This window comes from Cavia porcellus, unplaced genomic scaffold (assembly GCF_034190915.1).
Source record: "Cavia porcellus strain 051 isolate PalLab524CR breed Dunkin Hartley unplaced genomic scaffold, mCavPor4.1 scaffold_30, whole genome shotgun sequence".
Classification (NCBI taxonomy): domain Eukaryota; kingdom Metazoa; phylum Chordata; class Mammalia; order Rodentia; family Caviidae; genus Cavia; species Cavia porcellus.
Window position 1 is genome coordinate 27,268,830 of NW_026947513.1, and position 19,134 is coordinate 27,287,963.

Sequence of the window (19,134 nt, forward strand, 5' to 3'; positions counted from 1 at the left end):
TGTGTGACTGGGAATCAAACCCATGCCTTTCACATTGAGCGTCATCTCCAGCCATTGTTATTTTTTATTTTTTTCCATGTTGAGACAGGGTCTTGAAAAATCACTAAGTTACTGAGGCTGGGAGCAAATTTGCCATCCTTCTATCTCAACCTTCCAGATTGCTGGGATTCAAATTTATACTTCAGTGATAGACAAGGACAAATTATACCACTGACATTTACTGACTGAAGTCCACATATACCAGAAATGTCAAGATAACTGGAAGTCATGTTCAGTAATGTCATTATAAGCAGAGCTAGACGTCTCATACCAATCCTAATAATTGATGAGATAGAAATCCCATATCAATTCTAACATTGATGTTAAGAAGGATTTTTTTTTTTGTACCAGAGATCAAATTCATGACCTCGTGCTTGCCAGGCAAATGCTTGCACCGCTGAGCTAAACCTCCAGGCAAAGAAGGAATTTTTAACTACGTTGGAGTTCAACAGTAGAGTTATATGATTGATCAGCAATGTTTTCCACAGTCATATACTTATGGGAAAAAAATTCCTTTTTCTCTCTTTTTAAGAACCATCCTCCCTCTGCCTCCTTCCTGGTTCTCCAGAGACTGTTTCACAGTCTTCAGTGTGGATATTCAGAGATCTTGCTAAAATGTAGATTCTGAAGCAGTTGAGCCTGAATTCTGTAGTCCTACCCGCGTTTTCTGTCTTCCTTTTCCAGGTGTTAGGGATGAAACCAGAGCCTCATACCTGCTAGGCCTGCACACTTCTTCCCGCTATAAGATTCTGTATTTTTTTTAGAAATTTCCCAACAATGCCTATCTCCTGGTCCACAAAATGTTCAGGTCTCCTTTTCTAACATTATGACAATTTCCTTTGTTAATCACTTAACAATAGTACTTTATCCATTTGTTTTAATGCTGGCCAGGCAGAGAAGTAAGATAGTAATCATTGCTGTCAGGCCTTAATTCTGATAATTTGTTAAATTTAATATAAAGGGTTTCTACAACATTTTACAATTTTCAATATTACATATTTCGGGGCTGGGGATTTAGCTCAGCGGCATAAGCGTCTGCCTTGGAAGCAGGCAGTCGTGAGTTCAATCCCTGGTACCGATAAAAACGAAAAAGACCAAAAAAAATTTTTTTTAAATATTACATATTTCAATATTTATGTGTGTGCATATATTCATAAAGAGGTTTATCATCCTTTTATCAGTAAAAAATTTTTCCAACCAGCCTTCCTGAAACCTGGGTGTACCACAATAACTAGTTAACTTGAAATGACCTTAAAGCACTACAAGCCTAAAGATCCTAAATTTTCTAGTAAAAGAAAGCAATCATATTTACTCTAGTTTCATAATTAACTTTATTTTATTGCACTCTAATTATTCTTAAAATGGTATCCCATGATGTACATGATGTACATGTAACATGATGTACACAGTTATTCGAAGTTACTCAGAAGACATTTTACTCTTCCACAAAGCAAAAGGCCTGAAAGTGAGAAATATTTCTCTTTCATGAAGATTACTACATAAAAGGGCCATATGTGAGAAATCTGAAACATATGAATACTGTTGGCTTAATCAGTCTACATCTTCACTGATTATCCTTTGTGGGAAGGATGCACATAAAATGATTCTTTAACCATATTACCTCGTGGAGAATGTACAGGCCCGTGTCAACCACTTAAGCATATTTTCCTTATGGAAAAGTTCTTCAGCTTTTTCCTTTGTGGTCTTTTGTCACATGATCAAAATGTAAGTATGCCCACATCGATGACCAGTTTTTCAGTCTTGTGTAGATTCTGTGGGCTCACTTTCTACTCCAGGTCCCTCAAGAGATGAAAATTCTGTGTCAATGAGTGGCTTCAGAAATTTTTCAACCTTGGTTAACCTTTGCTTCAGTTTCTGCTGCATGGACTCATACTCAGCCAGGATACGGGCAAATCGTACTTGCAGGCGGTCTAGGGATCCCTCCATTTGAGTGACCTTCTCATCAAGATCTTTAGGGTCACTTCCAGCATTTGCAATGTCTAGATCCAGTAGACCATCTTTCATTAAAATCTGTCTTCCTTTCTCTTCCAGAATAGTTTTGGCATCTGGATACTCAGTTAGAGCTTCCATGAGGTCATCTTTTGAGAGACAGAAGAGATCCGAGTAGCCAATACTTTTAATATTGGCTGTTCTTCGATTACCAGCTTTGCTGCCTTTAATGTTAAGAATGCTGATTTCACCAAAGTAGCTGCCATCACTCAACACCACAAACTGAGTGATCCCATCATCTGCCACCACAGCAAGTTTGCCTTCCTTGATGATGTACATCTCTCGTCCAATATCCCCTTTCTTGCATATGTAATCTCCAGGACTGTAGACTTGAGGTTGTAACTTCAAAACCAGTTCCACCAACAGACCAGCCTCACAATCGGCAAAAATGCGCACTTTTTTTAGTGTATCTAAGTGAACATTGATGGCAATCTCTGCCCTCAGTTTATCAGGTAAATATCTCAAGACTTCTTTCTCATCAACTGTTTTCTTATTGGTCCACAGATAATCAAACCATTTAATAACTCTCTTTTCCATATCTTTGCTTACATTTCGAAAATTCATATACTGCTTGACAGCATCGACCTTTGACTGAAACTCAGCCCTGGCTGCATTCATGTTGGAAATCATGGAACCTATGTTACCAACAATGGTAGCAAAAATCAAAACTCCAATCAAGAAATCAACCACCACAAAGACATACTCGGAATCCAGCACAGGAGGTGGTGTTTCACCGATAGTAGTTAAAGTCAGGGTAGACCAGTAAAGGCTATATACATATTTTCTGGCCAAACGGCCAAATTCTGGATCATTAACATCAGGATAGACCCATGTGTCATTACCAAATCCAATAGCTTTTGAAATAGAGTAATACACACATGCATTCCAGTGGATAATAATGACAATATACATGACAAGGTTAGAAATCCTGAAGACATTTGGGTAGTTTGTCCTTGTTTCTGTTCTCTGGAAGAACTCAAACATGCGAGAGAACCTTAATAGCCTGTTTAATCTGATTTCTGGATAGTTCCACCCTAATTTAAAATACATCACATCAGTTGGTATCATTGATATAACATCAAGTTTAAATTGCAAGGTTGATTTGTATTTCTCTATGAGTTTCTGTTCATCTTTCACCAGTAATCCTTGTTCTAGGTAACCTACAATAGAAAGAAAAAAATTCAATGTAATGTTTCTCTTTCTTATGCCATTGTGATTTTTTTTTTTTTTTTTTTTTTTTTTTTTTTTTTTTTTTTGGTACTGGGGATCGAACTCACGACCTCATGCTTGCCAGGAAGGTGCTTATGCCACTGAGCTATATCCCCAGCCCCATTGTGAACTTTTCTAAAGTCAGTTAACCTTTCTGAAAGTCAAAACAATAATTTATTTCCAATAAATATTCAGCAATGTACTATGACATAAATATCAATCAACATACAGTTGTGAAAAATAAGTTTATTGTGGAAATAAACAGTAAAACACTGTAAATTTGATAATAAGAAGGCTGCATACAGATATCTTAGGATCCAGCATCCCCACCTAGATAATCATTTCTTTTACAAATAGAATTCACATTCTTCTGATATTATGATGAATTATGCATTTGTATTCTGCCCTCATATTCTGGCACAGAGCTCTTAAAAGCCTGATAATTTCCTGAGCAACTGGGGTGCTAGGTGTGTCTTTTCTGATGATATTTAGTTTTTGACCTCAGTTCCTAACATAGAACTCCTAAGCCCTTGTAATTTCCTGGGTGCAAAGGATGTCTTTTGTTCTAAGGAGACAACTCTTGGTGGGCTCCTAGGTTGGGCTGATCCCTACAAAGATTAAGCCATGCTTAGAAGCCTGGAACTTTCAAGACCAACCCTCTCACCTCTTGTCTCCTCATCCCCTAATTTCCCTAGAAAAGACAGAAGGCTCAAGATTAAGTTCATCTATCAACACTGTGAAATTTTCCATAAAAATCCTTAACTGTCAAGTCGAGTGAGCTTTCAGGATGTAAAGTATGTTCCATGGGGACAGAAGTTCCTGCTCTCAGGACCTTTCCAGATTTTTCCCTGTGTCTCTTTATCTGCCTATTCATCTGGATCATTTATTGTACCCTTCATTAATACAATAAACTAGTAAATGTGCTTCCCTCAATTCTGTGAGCCATGGTAACAAGTTATTACATCTGAGGAAGGGTTGTTGGAACCCTGCTTTATAGCAAGTAGGTCAAAAACACAGGTTACAACCTAGTTTGTAGCTGATATCTAATGGGGGAGTTTCTTGTGGGAATGAGCTTTTAATGTATAGGATCTGCACTAACTCCAGTGAACACCCACAGGAACTGAGTTAAATTATAAGACACCCAGCTAGTGTTAAGAGAATTGCTTAGCATGTGGTTTCTGCCATGCCTGACCTGTGACCACAAGCACATTGTGTTGTGACTACACTAAGCAAAGAGATGGTTTGTTTTTCCCCCCATACCACCACACCTAATCGTTGGAAAGTTTCTTGAACATCTGGCACAATGCCCAACAACTCATGTTGCTCCTTCTGACTAAATGTCCAATTTCCTTGCTATCTGACTAAAAATATGTTTATGTCTTGCTCCTTCGAAGTGACGTGGAAGTGCCTTTGAGGCTGCATTTTTCTCCCTCATTCTTGTCCTTTGGTCTTCTGCAGTCCCCTGGGATCTACCTCTCTGTGCTGTTACCACAAAATTTCAGCGCTGTGATAAGTCATGATAGGGAAAGAGTTTGCTCCTCCTCTAACAGCTGCTAGAGCTGCAAACAAGGCACAACACTGGAGCATCGCTCTAGGGCAAGGATATTTTAAAATGTCTGCGTTTTCATAATAATTCGTAAAACCTTCTACTCCGTACACTGGTTATGTTTGCATGTGCAGAGTAGTCTAGAAGCTATGAACGTATTAGTAATACTTTAGGTAGGAAGCTTGGCTACTCTCTGGTTAATACGATCCTACCTCGAGGCACCAAGGTTTATAAAATGTCTGCTTCAGCTCTGCTGTGCTCTGCCTTTTAAAGACGTCTCTAGCTGAGGCAGTTACTCTTTCCTACAGAGCTGGCAGAACATTTCTTTTCTCTCTGGTCTTCTCACCTGGCATAAACCAAATAAACAGGAAGAATGGAAGAAAGCCACCACACTATCTTCAAAAATTTCTCTAGTAACATTTCGGAATGACCTAGAGTGGCGTAAGCTGATGAATACGTAAAATCATGACTCTTGTTTCCAACTGTTCCTTTTTTCCTAAAACACATAACTATGAGTTTATTTTAAAGAACACTTGAGTTTGGAAATTTTAAGTTATATGTCAAAGATAAAAGCATGAAAATTTAGACTATCTAAACCCGAAAATATTTACCTGTCCTCAATCGTACAAACATATCCATAAGATAGACTATATCAGAAGCATAATCACAAATGAGCCAGTATCCTAAGTAATCAGACTGAAGTTCATCAAAACAGGCTCTGGAAAAAAAAAACTTGTGTAAGTAAACTGGAGATGAATTGAAGTAAAAATTCTCTTTGCATGACTTTTATCATTTTTGTCACTTCTGTACAATATACTAAGACCTAGGAAGGAGCTCTTAGAACATGTTTATTGAATTATGGCTTTCCCAAATGTTTTCCTGAGTTGTTCAATCTTGTTGTCTCCAACACGGTATCCATCAAATAGTAGTTGGTTAAGAAAAAAAAATGATCTCAGTATGAAGACAAATACACTCATTGAACCTCATTGATCACCAAGTTGATATTCCCTATTTCTTCCCAACATGATTCAACAAAATAGGTTTCAGGAAATATACTTCAGGAAAACATGCTTGGCTTTGAATATGACATGTTTACCACCTAAAAGACTCCGGATCTTTGATATTTTTCCAATATTGGCAATAATTTTTCTAGTAGACCAGAAAAAATATAATTTCTCCATATGTCCTAATTACATGATTGAGTAAATCAAAAGCTCAAAAGTACCCCACCCAACCCCAGTACCAGAGGACCAAGCACAGGAACAACAAAAGCCCCCCTGCTTGATCTCAGGAAGACACACTGAGTCTAACTCAGCTTCTCTCTCTATTTTTTTTTTTTTTTTTTTTTGTCTTTTTCCTTTTTATTGGTACCGGGGTTCGAACTCACGGCCACCTGCTTGCAAGGCAGGCACTTATACCGCTGAGCTAAATCCCCAGCCCCTATAGAATTATACAGTTTTAGATTTTTTTTTTTTTTATCGGTACCGGGGATCAAACTCACAACCACTAGCTTGCAAGGCAGGCGCTTATGCCGCTGAGCTAAATCCCCAGCCCCAGCTTCTCTTTTCAAGATGTGGCAAGACAAGGAAATGTGTCCTGAGGGGTGCTAGGTCAAATTGTTCAATCAGTTGGCTTGGAAACTACAAGTAGGTGAGATCTACAAAAAATACATAAACACCTTGCAATAAGCATTGTCCAGTTGTACATCACAGGCATGGCGATGCAAAACAGCCAATTGTAATACGTATTTGTTGAAGGATCAATAACCGTAACTTCTTTCTTTTCCCTAGTGACAGTGAGAAATAGAAGGTAAAGTTACCAAAACACAAGAACATTTTTATTTTATTTTATTTTATTTTGGTACTGGGAATCAAACACAGGACCTTGCACTTGCCAGGCAGGCATCATGCCACCGAGCTATACCACCAGCCCAAGAACCATGACATTTCAAATATAGTTCTACCAAAACCCACAACTGATGAAAGAGAAGTAAGCTGGAGACCTCAACTCTTCAGTGAAAAGATTAGTTCGATATGTGTTGTGGTCAGAAGAAACTGGCTAGTGTAAGGTAGATAGCTAGTTAAATTACTCTTAACATTAAAGTATGTGTTAATCTTTTATTAAGGCTCCAGTTTGACGGCCACGCTGCAGTCAGTTCTGTTCTCAAGTCACTAAGAGACAATGAGCTGAAGGAAGGGAATGATGGCTATTCCACACTCCTCTGGAAGGTTACAGGCAGCAGAAGAACAGTAACTGCGCCACCACTGCCCAGTCAGGCAACCAAGTGACCGGAAACTACTGTGTGAGGCAAGAGAAGACTTAGAGCTTCTTTCTCACTGTAGAGAGAAAAAAAAGATTAATCTAATGAAAGCATTAATTGAGAAGTATGAAGGAAGGATTCTTTAAGAAAGGAAGATGAGCGTAAGAAGAATGGAAGAAGAAAATGTCTGATTGAATGACATTTTTAACAATCTTGTGATCTAATCTTATGTTTTTAAGATTTTTCTCCTCATAGGAATTTTAACAACATTCTAACAGGTGGGGCATGGAGTGGAATGTAAGATTGGAGTCATTGTCAGGGGAAGAGTTTTGCCTAAGTATATTTAGAAAGGGAATTAGCCTTTAATAAAAAGTGAAGAGCTTTGCAAATGTCACTTGGCCTTAGTCTTGTGGAATTGTAGATCTTAAATGTTTATGTTAAATTGAATGCCCCAAAGGACTTTGGTTTTGATAGCATTTGTATTGCTCTCAAAATTAGGTCTTGCAGTTGTGGTGACATGTGTCTATAACCCTAGCACTTGGGACGCTGAGGCAGGAACATCACAAAGAATTTAAGGCCATCCTGGACTACCGATGAGTTCAAGGCCAATCCGAACTACATAGTGAGGCTATGATTCAACCCGCCTGCCCTTGCCAAAAAAAGGTAAGTCCAGATTTTGCAATAAGGTTAGTTTACTTTGCAGTATTTGCCATATTCTAATACTTATGACTCAAAAATGTTAATGAAATTATTACAGTTTTATTTCAGATTTTTAAAATTGATGTTAAAATACTAGGCACCTAACTACTCTGTTTTGTTTTGAGACAGGATGTCACTACAAAGTCCTGGCTGGCCTTGAACTGATGGCGATCTTCCTGCCTCAGTCTCCAATTGCTGGGATTACAGGTGTGAGCCACTGTACCCAACCAGTAGGTACCAAATTATTCTTGAACCTAGATAATCATTAGTGGTTAACATTATCTTCATAAATGCTTGAGGAAGAAAATGGACCAACAATTGAAATTCTTGATAAGGAAAAACAATAATTCTTAATTTTAGGGGACTTAGAAGAAGATTTTAACTAACAATTGATAGCAATTTATTTTAACCATTTACTTTTATATATTTAAAGACATTGAATATTTACACAGGACCTCTTTATCATAAAAGTTCTTCCTACTTTACATGATGGAAATTTATCCCTACATGTAAAAGCCATCATAAATTCATTTCTGACTTCAATTTCAGTAAAAATACTTACTCTTCTTTCTTATCTTTGCCTTTCTCTTCTATCTTTTTCTTCATTTTTTCTTTCTTGTTTTTCTTCTCTGAGTCCTTTTTATTTTCACCTTTATCATCTGTCTTGCTGAAAAAGTTGTGCGTACAGTGTTAAAATATGAAAATATTGAGGGCAAAAAATGTGGGGTGATTCATGCCAGTCTCACCTTTTTTCCTTTTTCTTTTTCTTTTTTTCTTTTGGTGCTCTAAAAAAAATAAAACAATATTCCTGTCATGTAATCACAGTACAATCTGATTTCCATTTGTTTTTTTAAGTTTCTTCTCCATTGACCAAGAGTTCTCAGCCTTGTATTCAAAGTCCTGCCCTATTCCTCAGAAGCCAGAAGCCTAGTTTCCTAACAGAGCATCCTACAAAAAATACTTATTCAGATGATTAAAAAAGCAAAACTCCACAGTTTCCAATCAAATGGCAGTAAGTAAAGGCACAAATCTAAGGACTTAAGAAGCCAGTACCCTTCCTGTGGAAACCAGTACCCACTATGGAATAGTATACTTCCACAGTGTTGGTTTTGCCATATTCTTGCACTTTGTATGCAAAAGCATACAAAACCTAAGCTTGATATTCCTTGCATGTATCCTTAAATAAAAGCATTGACAATTTCAAGAAAATGCCATCTATTTTCCATAAAGGAAGTAATTCTGACTAAAGTAGTTTTTCATGAATAGTCAAAATGTTCTGAAGTAATCCACCCTAGTCAGAAGGCTGGGCAATAATCCATTATAGGATGGATTTTTCTGGAACTAACATAAGAAAACAAGTAAACTGCCCAGCACACACAGCCATCTCTTTCACACTACTGCATCAGCACCTTTCCTCACTGCCCACTTGTGGCCATATGTAGACATCTTAAAGAGTAGCTGATTAAACACGGCCCATGGATAGGGAGGGTGTGGAGCACCATTGTATCGATGAGTCATTGACCTCGATTGTCATAATAGATAGGTTTGCTGGTATGCATTGAAAGAATAGAAAATATGTTTGGCACCCAAGTGATCCACTGTGGTGTCTTTTGATAATACCCATTCCTGTTGTGGTAGTAAATGAATGAGTATAGCAGCCATGACCCAAGAAAAGCATGATAACCAGGAGCTCAAATCCTTTAAAGATGAACGTCTGTGTTGTTCTACCATGTAAGGCATGCAGACCATTAGAAGCTCTAGTCAAGTATGAGAGGACTCTACAAAGGGAGGGGGTGGTGAGGAATTTCAGTTGAATCTTCAAAACCAGCTGCAGCTCTCAAGGACCTTAGTTTATGCTATTAACCTTTCTCTCACAAGCTTTACCAGAGGAAAATAAAAGCCAGAAACCTGAAAGAGATATTCCCAAGTGGGATAAATTATTTTTTATATAAATAAAGTGGATCTAAGCAGTGTACAAGGTTTGGATGGATACGGTAGTACATAAGTTTCAGGGTCTCATTCTCCATCTGACAAGAGCTGACAGCTCATAGTTTTCCTCTCCCCTTAGCTGGCTGTCACTGAAGGAAACCACCATGGTCAAGGTTAGGCCCTACTTTCTAGTGCTAGCCCATATCCAATGACTTTGCATAGCTACAAACGCCCAGTCTTAGGACCTAGCTATGAACAGTGACCTGCTCTAGAGCTCCCTAAAGGATCACATTGTGTATCAACTCTATTATCTGAAATTCAGCTTCTCTCCCTGCCAATTCTCCCACTACCCTTCTCACACCAGCTCTCTTTCTAGTATCATTCCCAAGAGTACTCCCAATAAACCTCTGCACACAGATCTCCATCTCAGGGTTTTCCCCTGGACTACTTGACCTAGATATATTGGTTCAGACTGAGAAGAACTAACAATGTTTTCTGTACATTTGTCAGCCACTTTACCAAAAAGAAGGGGATTGCATGTAATCTATGGACATGGATTTTATATGTATACTCAAACAGATGAATACATAAAAATACTATTTTTAATATGAATCAAACAACAAAGTAACAGAATATCATTCTTATTATATTAGTTTATCTAGTTAACGTTAGTGCCAGACTGAGATATATTCTTTTGTTTTACTCATTTCTAAAAAATAAAGTTTTGGTTTCCTATTGTAAATGTACTTACTGGTCCTTATTGCTGCTATTGTTAATGTTGAAAAGTGCCAGGGCACCAGGCAGGTACTGCTTTCTGGAAAATAAAAATATACAGTGAAATTATAGTGCTCATCATCTGAGTAACATCCATGGTAAGCAAATGGTCTTAAAGAACAAATTTCTTTTCATTTTCTACACACTACAAAAGATTGCCCAGATGATTATAAAACCACAGAGCCTCCATGAAGTATGACTTGCCAAATATCAAAGCTTTTGAACCAAAATGGTTAATAAATGCCTATCCATCGAGGTTCAGACCAAGAATAAGCATCTTGCTTGGCCTTGAGTGAATCAAGGTGGATACCAGTAACTCCTGATAAGACTTAATACTGTCAGAAAAAATAGGAAGTGGAGAAGGAAGAAATAGAAAGAGAATTTTAAAAAACACGGTGGGAAGGACGGAAGCAGTTAGTGGGTAGAAAGAGGAAAGCAAAACAAAGAAAAAGTAAATGCTGTAAGTGACACAGACTAGGAATTCCAGGGTGACACCCTCAGTACTGGAACGTAACTCCTCTAGAGCAATTTTGAGAATGACAGCCAACCTTCACACACAGTTATTTCAAGACCCTAAAAGAGGGATTAGAAAAAGCAGAAAATCAGAAAAAATTGGGGCATGAAACTTCTTAAAATATAGACTTGAACCTCAGGCAAGTAGTCAAACTTGTTTGTGACTTGCCCCTTGGCCATTAAATATGTTCAGGCAGTGATGGTTTTCTGAGCTAGGAAGGTAGGAAGCAAGATACCCCTGAGATCTTCTACAGGGTCTCAATAATAGCAGTAACATTCACCAAGCCCACTTTTGGGAAGGAACATAAAAGCTTTTATCCAAATAATAGTTTCAAAACTCATTCTAAGATCACACTGCTCACCTCTGTGATGGTTCTCTGTTTCTGTGTGAGTTGCTTCTAAAGGAAGACCTTACATGAGAATTCTCATTCTCCGATTCTTCAGATATGGAGGCACTGCTGTCATTGTCAGAAAAGGAGCTAGGTCCAATAGGAAGCAGAGATGGATTTGATTAATGTTTTCAACTATTGGGCAAAAGCAACATTTCTCTCTATGGGGAATGCTTGCCTCGTCTCTTTCCTTTCCTCTCAAACTAACACACAACTTACTTTTCGTTTGCCATGGTAGAGATTGAACCAAAGACCTCACACATGCCAGGCAATCACTCTATCATTGGGTTAAGTCCTCAGATGCACATGCATTTTTTAATTAGAAAGAGTTAAGAATTATATAGGATATATAATAGTTTATCAACCATGTGCACAATGCATTAAAATGTGTTTGAACTTAACTGAGGAACCATTTTCTAGATACTCTGTATTCCTATTATTTGACACATTAATTGATATTAATAATTATCAAATAGAAATTGCAATTTTGGGGATTCAGGTTATATTACACAGCTGCATAAACTCTTGTTTCCTAACATTTCCTTCCACTAAAAGAAATTCCAACCACATGTCCACACCTTTATAGGGTGAGCACTTTGTACTGTTAAATCTTGTTATAAGCATCACATACTCTATGTACAATTTTTCATATGTATGAAAAATATTATATTATACATATATAATATATTTCAAATGTTGGAAAGGGCTCTGCCCATAACTAAAGAAGTATACATTCAAAAAATATGGCCACAGTATTTTTTTTTTTTTTGGTTAGACAAATGACCCAGCTTCAAAGTACAAGTACATTCACTAAGAACTTAATAAAATTCAAGGTTATAAATTATAGCTAAATTGAAATTAAATCTAACTAAATGAAAGGATCATGGCTAGTATTTAAAATGCATGGATTTACCTGCAGGCCCCATTTTCCATCCTTCTTATTTCATTTTCAATGTCTGGTGCAACCGCATTGGGAATATTTATAAAGGAGCGTCGTGTGTTGATGATACTTGTCTTCTTCATGTTTAGTTTAGTATCTGAGGAAATAGAAGTCTTACTAGTGAAAAGACTATTGATATTTCTTCCTAAATATAACCAAAGGTTTCACTTTATCATTTCTCTAGGACTGTGATAACTTTTATTTTTTGTTTTATGTAGGGATTATTCTTTAAAAATATACAAACATAATCTATCCCTCAAATTACATTGACAAGTTTTTTGTGTGCTTTTATTCAAAAGCATACCAGTGGTATAAAATGTTTTTTTTTTCTCTAAATTTTGGATTTATTCCATGTTTGAAATTTTCTGGAAGTACAGGCATAGAACAAAACTGTAGGACCCAACATAATAACACTAAACAAGTACCAGTATAAAGTAGCCACATAAAATATCAAACTGAGCATTATCATCTATTAATTCTTATAGTCATTCAAAGAAAGGCAGTTCAGCAGGTCCCCTAAGTTACAGTGATGTTATAATCCAATTAATAGGTTGCAAAAACATTATCCTAAACTATAATCAGGATATGTCATTTCCTAGAAACAGTTAGAACAGGCAGGACCAAATCTCGATCCATGTTCTGGCTGCTGCTTGTATGTTCCATACTTAGGTCTCTGCTGTACACTGCATTACCTGCTCCACCTACATCAGCTTTCCTCATGAATGATTTCTGTCCATGCTCCTCATGAAGGAGCTTCTCTCTCATCTGGTGCAGCCACCCTCAGAATGCCAGTCATAAGAAAGATACTGTCCTCTCCTGCTCCTGTGGCTACAAGTACTCATCAGAATGATCTTGGCTGCAGAGTAGAGAACATTCTTTCTTCAGTTCTCTGCTCCCCTTCCTCATCTGGGTCTGGAGAGTAATTCTTACTGCTAAAAAAAGCAGTCACTCCAAAGAATAATCTTATCTCCACAAAAATTTGCACACTGAGGCATCCCTTGAGATGCCTGAAAAACCTTTGAGAGACTTTTTGAAGTGCTAAAGCTGGAGGTCCTGAAAATGTTGGTTGAGCAGGAACCAAAAGTAAGTTCTGTTCATGATTGTGCAAGCTTATTTAGTTCCAAAGACGCCAGGAGATCAGAGACTTTTAGGACAGACAATCATCATACACATTCCAACAGTGCTTTTGTGTTAAAAGAACCACTGAGACAACCAGCTGTCAATGGATAGCAGCTGTTTTGATTGATAAGCATCCAACAATTGATATCATTGTTAAGTAGTTTTCAACTATAATCACTGTTGAGTAGTTGGAGTATTTCGTCATGTACCAGTGCTGTATACATATCTCAGTTCCTCAATTATGTGTTTTTCTAATTCAGGACAGTTTATTGTAAGTTCATTTTTATCCTTCAAATGTTAATTATTTATGATGCTACACAATTAGCACCTGCTCAATAAGTAGTGCACCTAGTTACTAAGCCAGTCCATGATGACATGTTTCAGTTACTTTTCCCTATGTTAAGTTGTTATTTACCCTTGCCTTCACGTGTGGGCTATGAGACCTCTGTTACCATAGCAGAGTGCTTGCATACATTACATGCTAAAGAAACACTTTTTGAGTGAATAAATCTTGTTTTTGAATTATAAAATCTGTGTTCATATGACTTTTGATTAGAAATTATGAAAACTCAGTAGATTCACAGTGATTTCAGAATGGTTCTTGGGGTGGTAGATCTGGTAGATTGGCCCACAGCATCCATTCTTCTCCCTTCTAGCACACTTTCATATTTTGCAAAGACAACAGGAGCTCATAGATCTGCATTCTTCTGACTACTTTGCAGTTCTGTTTCTGGGAACCACTTTAGTTCAGTCAATCAACTGCAAGTTGGAAGACAGAAACAAGGTGAAGACAGTGACTCAAGACAACTCTGCTGACTTCCGGGAGAACGTGGCGGACAGATAGCAGCAGCTATGGAGGCTCTCTGAAAGAACCAGCTTGGAATTCAGGAACGGTGCGGAGTAAGGAGTCGTGAGCAGGTGGAGATATTCCCTGCTGACCCAAGAACGAACTGGGCTGAGAGAAACCAACTTGGAGTGCAATCCTGGTGCTATAACAGGAACAGAAAAGCTTCAGTGTGGAAGCTGGAGCCCGCGGCATTGGAAGCCACGATTTGGGTTTCCCGCCGCACAGCGGCTGCGTCTACATCGGCTCAGCAGGGAGATAGACACGTGGAAGCTCTGAGAACGGGAATCGGCGAACGGAGTTGAAAACAGGATGGGTAGGAAGCTATGCATTGACTTGTGGTGAGGTGAGTGAGAGAAACTGACACTCTTCCCACGGTTTGGGAGACTCCAACAGAGGACATTCTGGGACTGGGCAGACTTGTGGGAGCAGGGCACTACGGCAACTTCAGCCACGTATCCCCCTCTCAAGCGGGATTGGTGAGAAGTGCCTAGCCTATGTGACACTGCTGGCTGAGACCCAGTGGGCTAGCACAACCCAAATCCCAGAGCCTGAGGGTAGCCTGGAGGGGCGGGCCCCACATAGGCTGCCTGATCTGCAACTTCCTAGTGTGCTGCAGTGGGCAGGAACACCTAGCCGGTGCAATTCAATCAGACTGCGGCTGACAGGAAAGGAAGCTGGGCCTCCTATATACGCTAGCATATATAAGGAACAAAGAATATGAGAAGAGGGAGCAACAAGAAAGGCCCTTCGGCCCCCAATCCTGAGAAACAGGCAATAGCGGACACCGCACCAATAGACATAAAGTGCCATCTAGAGAGCCTCATAGATCAGTTCAGGAATGAAGTTATTAATTACCTGAAGCTAGAAATAAGCAGAATAGTTAGAGAAATGCTAAGCACCACCCAAGAAAAAACAGATGGTGGAATGGAAGATCAGAAAAAGAGGGGAGAATTATTTGATGGAGAAAATAGAGAAAGCATAGAATACGTGAAGCAGGTTCAAAGAGAAACCAGGAAACTAAAAACTCTATCGAAAACTGGCATAACAGCTTGAAAGAAACTAAGGACAGACTATCTGAACTGGAGGGCAGATTTGTAATATGAGAGAATGAAATGAAAAACTTCTTAAAAGTAACAAAGAAACAAACAACAATAATACAAAGACTAGAAGATGATAAGAGGATCCATAACTTAAGAATTAAGAACATAAAAGAAGAAGTAGGGACACAAACAAATGAACTACAAAAGCTACTCACAGAAATAATCCAGGAGAATTTTCCTAATTTAGCAAAAGGTAAAGATACTCAGTTGTATGAAGCATACAGGACCCCAGCCACCTACAACCCAAACAGAGCAACACCCAGGCATATAATAATCAAAATTCCAGAAATTCAATACAAGAACAGAATATTAAAAGCTGTCAGAGACAAGAAACAGACCACTTACAAGGGAACATCCATCAGAATTACAGCAGATTTCTCTGCACAAACCATCAAATCACGAAGAGCATGGGGGGAAATAATTCAAGCTTTGAAAGATAATAATCTCCAGCCAAGATTGATATATCCTGCACAACTATCCATGGAAATTGATGGAAAAACAAGGTGCTTCCAGGATAAAGAGGAACTAGGGGAATATGCAACCACCAATTCAACTCTACAGAGAATACCACAGGATATTCTAAAAAAGAAAAATACAAAGAATCCAGAAATAGTGGCAGAGAGGCCACAATGAATGGAGCAGAAAACAAAATGAAGAAGACAAACTGACAACTAATGACAGAAAAAGAGCTCAACAGAAATGAGGCAGAGAAGATTGGATGATAGGAACAGCTATTTTGGAGAAAATGACATCTTAATAGGTAATACTGATTTAGTATCATCTTGTTTTTAAGTCTCATCAAGCTTTTGTTCTTCTGTCTCCATTGGTCTAAACAGGTTGTATCTTATTGGATTTTATTATGTATGATAGTATAAGCAAAAACTTTTAAAGACAAGGAGATTATACAGAAACCATTGTTCGTTTTCTGTTGGTTGATTCTAAATACCCTGTAATGCTGTCATTCTCTTAAATGGTTTTACATTGTTTTGATATATTTGATGCTACAGTATACGAAGTTATACTCAAAGATTTCAAGTAAAGAGACAATATGGTAACTACTTTTATGTCAGAATTATCTTGTGGTAAAACACTATTCTGCTTAAATGGTTATGTTTTGATCTGCACTGTTTTGCTGTTATGCCCTCTTTTATCTCAATCTCCACTCCATTATTTACTTTTTTATTTTTATCCTTTTAATTAAGGGAAAAATAAATAAAAAATAGCAGGATATATTATAGTAACCCACTTTGACTTTCCATTATCTTGACTTAAAGCCCTGTATTACTCTCACCATCTTGTTTTTGACTGATGTCCCCCTATTCTGTTTTGCTTGATAGTACCAGGTTCGAAAGTTTAAGCAACAGCTGTGAAGATAGTGAGATTCATTATAACGCCCATTCTCGTTGACTATTATCTACTTTTGAAGACCTATAATGTCTCCAATGTTTTGGTTTTGTCGGTTTTGTTCTTTACTGTTTTGTTCAATTTTATTATAACTGATGTATAGGCAATTCTATTAGAGATACCGGGAGGCATTATGGTAACCATTGTTGATCACCTTGTATTATGCTTTTACATTATCTATTATGTCCACCCTTTTGATTTGATTGACTCTGTTCTGCTATGTCACATTTGGTTCTACTCCCTTCCAAAAAAGTAATAAGAACTGTGGGAGCAACAAAACCCAAAATGGGTAATTGTCATTGTACAAAAGAGAGGAAAAGAAAGTGCTCTAAACGATATAACTGCATGTATATATAAGTGTATAAGATAGATAATGATATCACTGAGTTTTGTTGGATCATTGAACAGAACTGTTTGCAGTCTCACTGTTGGAATGTCCACTTTACAAGCTTTAATTTTGTGACTTGAACAATTATTTCTAAGATGACAATATGTAATCCATTAACTAGTGATTTCCTACTGTTTATTTTTTTCTGTAAATCTGTATAACTTGTACCCTTTCTCTGCTTTTTTTTTCTCCTTAAATAAAATTTAAAAAAAAAAGACAACTCTGCTGTGACTCCAGCATGAACAGGCAGGGTGGGAGTCACTGGTTTTCTGCTGTAGGAAACTCTCCAGTCACAAGTATTCTGAGTCCTGCAGACAAGGCACCCGGTGTATACTGAAATGGACTTTGCAGGAGTAAAATGGATCTGGAGTCCAGTTACAGTGCAAGGGGCTTCCCGATCCCCAGTTCACAGTCAAGGTAAGGCAATCCTGAATAAAGGGTTAGCTTCTTCGCTTTCCAGGTAGTGAGGAAGAAAATCTCCTGCAGGCCAGTACTGGAGTCTTGCTTTAGGGTTCAGTCTAGAGAGCTTTCCTAATCTTAACTGTGTACCAGAAGCATAACTGATTTTATTTCTACAGTGAATATCACTCCTCATTCCCCAAATTAAAGTTCCTTATAGGCATTATTATTTGTGTCATTATTATTTTATAAGCGCACAAATTCTTTTTTGATTCTCACTATATGGGGTGCTATAGAATATTGAAAATGGTAAATCAAGTGAGAATAAGGAAAAAGAAAGAGCAAAAGAGGTAAATTGGAAGGAAGAAAGAGAAAGATAGAAAGAATGCAGGAGAGGTGAGAGAGGGAGAAAGACAGTGGTCACTGACCACTTGTTTGAAGAAACTACAGTAAAAATATGTCGCCCAAAAGAGCTGTTCTGTTGGCATTTGAAGATCTACATCATGATAATTCCTAGAATTTACTGCAAATTTTATAGTATCCTAATCTTTCAAGATAATGAGAATATTGTCTCTAAATATATTCATGGATCTTTTATGGACGAAGCAAACATCACTACCACATGTGTCCCAAGTTCACAAGCACACAAGAAGAAATTTGAAGGCTAGTTCAGCAATGATACTAAATACGTTTACACTATTTTACGAATGTCCTTCCCTGAGATACAGAAGTGAGTTCACTGAAGTTAACAGTACTGAGGTTTCCAAAACTCCAGGAATTTGGTCACCCTGGCCTTCTTTCTATGGTGTAATCATTTAATAGTACATTAGACAGATGTGTTAGTAGATTGTACTCATGCTTGTGCTTTAACATGGAATTCTTGACTCTTTTTTGTTCAGGAAAAGTCCAATTTGCCTTTCAAAAATCAGTCCATACATGATCTCTGTGAAGACTTCAATAATTACTTGGGTAGAATTACTTGCCGCATGGCTTTTGTGCCTGTCTACCTCTTTACAACCTGGCTAATAATAGGTACTGGCACATCTGGCTCATTGGCTAGATTGTGAGCTCTTTGGAAAAGTTTACCAAGAACTGTTGAAGACAATACTTGGCAAACACTGAAGTTTCTAATGTTAAATTTTCGCACTAAATCTTAACTATGTACCTGAAGCATAATTTACTTTATTTTATTCTTCAGTGAAAACTTAACTAATAAAGCAGAAGCTACAAGTGTATTTATTTTTATCCCAGAAATAAAATAACTTGCTAGAAAAAAATTACTTTGATTGCTTGTTATAAAATTAATCATTAAGAAAATTTTGTGTGATCAAAGACATGAAGCATAGGGATTTTGAGAAAGTTCTGACAAACCAGAGAGAAAGAGAGCAGAAGTCACTAAAAAGAGAGAGGGGCAATTTTGAGCACTAAAACATTGGGCTGTCAGGGCTAGGGATTTAGCTCAGCGGCATAGGCGCCTGCCTTGCAAGCAGGCAGTCGTGAGTTCGATCCTTGGTACCAACAAAAAGGAAAAAGACAAAAAAAAAAAAAGATTGGGCTGTCTCCCACCTT

General features: G+C 37.7%; 1 protein-coding gene across 1 annotated transcript in view; it reads right to left on the reverse strand.

Annotated features, from left to right (window-relative positions):
• Positions 1-1,356: 1,356 nt before the first annotated feature.
• Positions 1,357-19,134, reverse strand: part of Cnga1 (cyclic nucleotide gated channel subunit alpha 1) — a 51,686-nt gene continuing 33,908 nt past the window's right edge. The window contains exons 4-11 of the mRNA XM_063240699.1: positions 12,282-12,405; positions 11,342-11,458; positions 10,444-10,506; positions 8,510-8,548; positions 8,326-8,430; positions 6,483-6,590; positions 5,416-5,522; positions 1,357-3,209 (exon numbers count right to left, since the gene is read on the reverse strand). Of these exons, the coding sequence (XP_063096769.1) occupies positions 1,795-3,209; positions 5,416-5,522; positions 6,483-6,590; positions 8,326-8,430; positions 8,510-8,548; positions 10,444-10,506; positions 11,342-11,458; positions 12,282-12,391 (2,064 nt within the window). The 5' untranslated portion in view covers positions 12,392-12,405 and the 3' untranslated portion in view covers positions 1,357-1,794. The remainder of the gene's footprint in view (positions 3,210-5,415; positions 5,523-6,482; positions 6,591-8,325; positions 8,431-8,509; positions 8,549-10,443; positions 10,507-11,341; positions 11,459-12,281; positions 12,406-19,134) is intronic.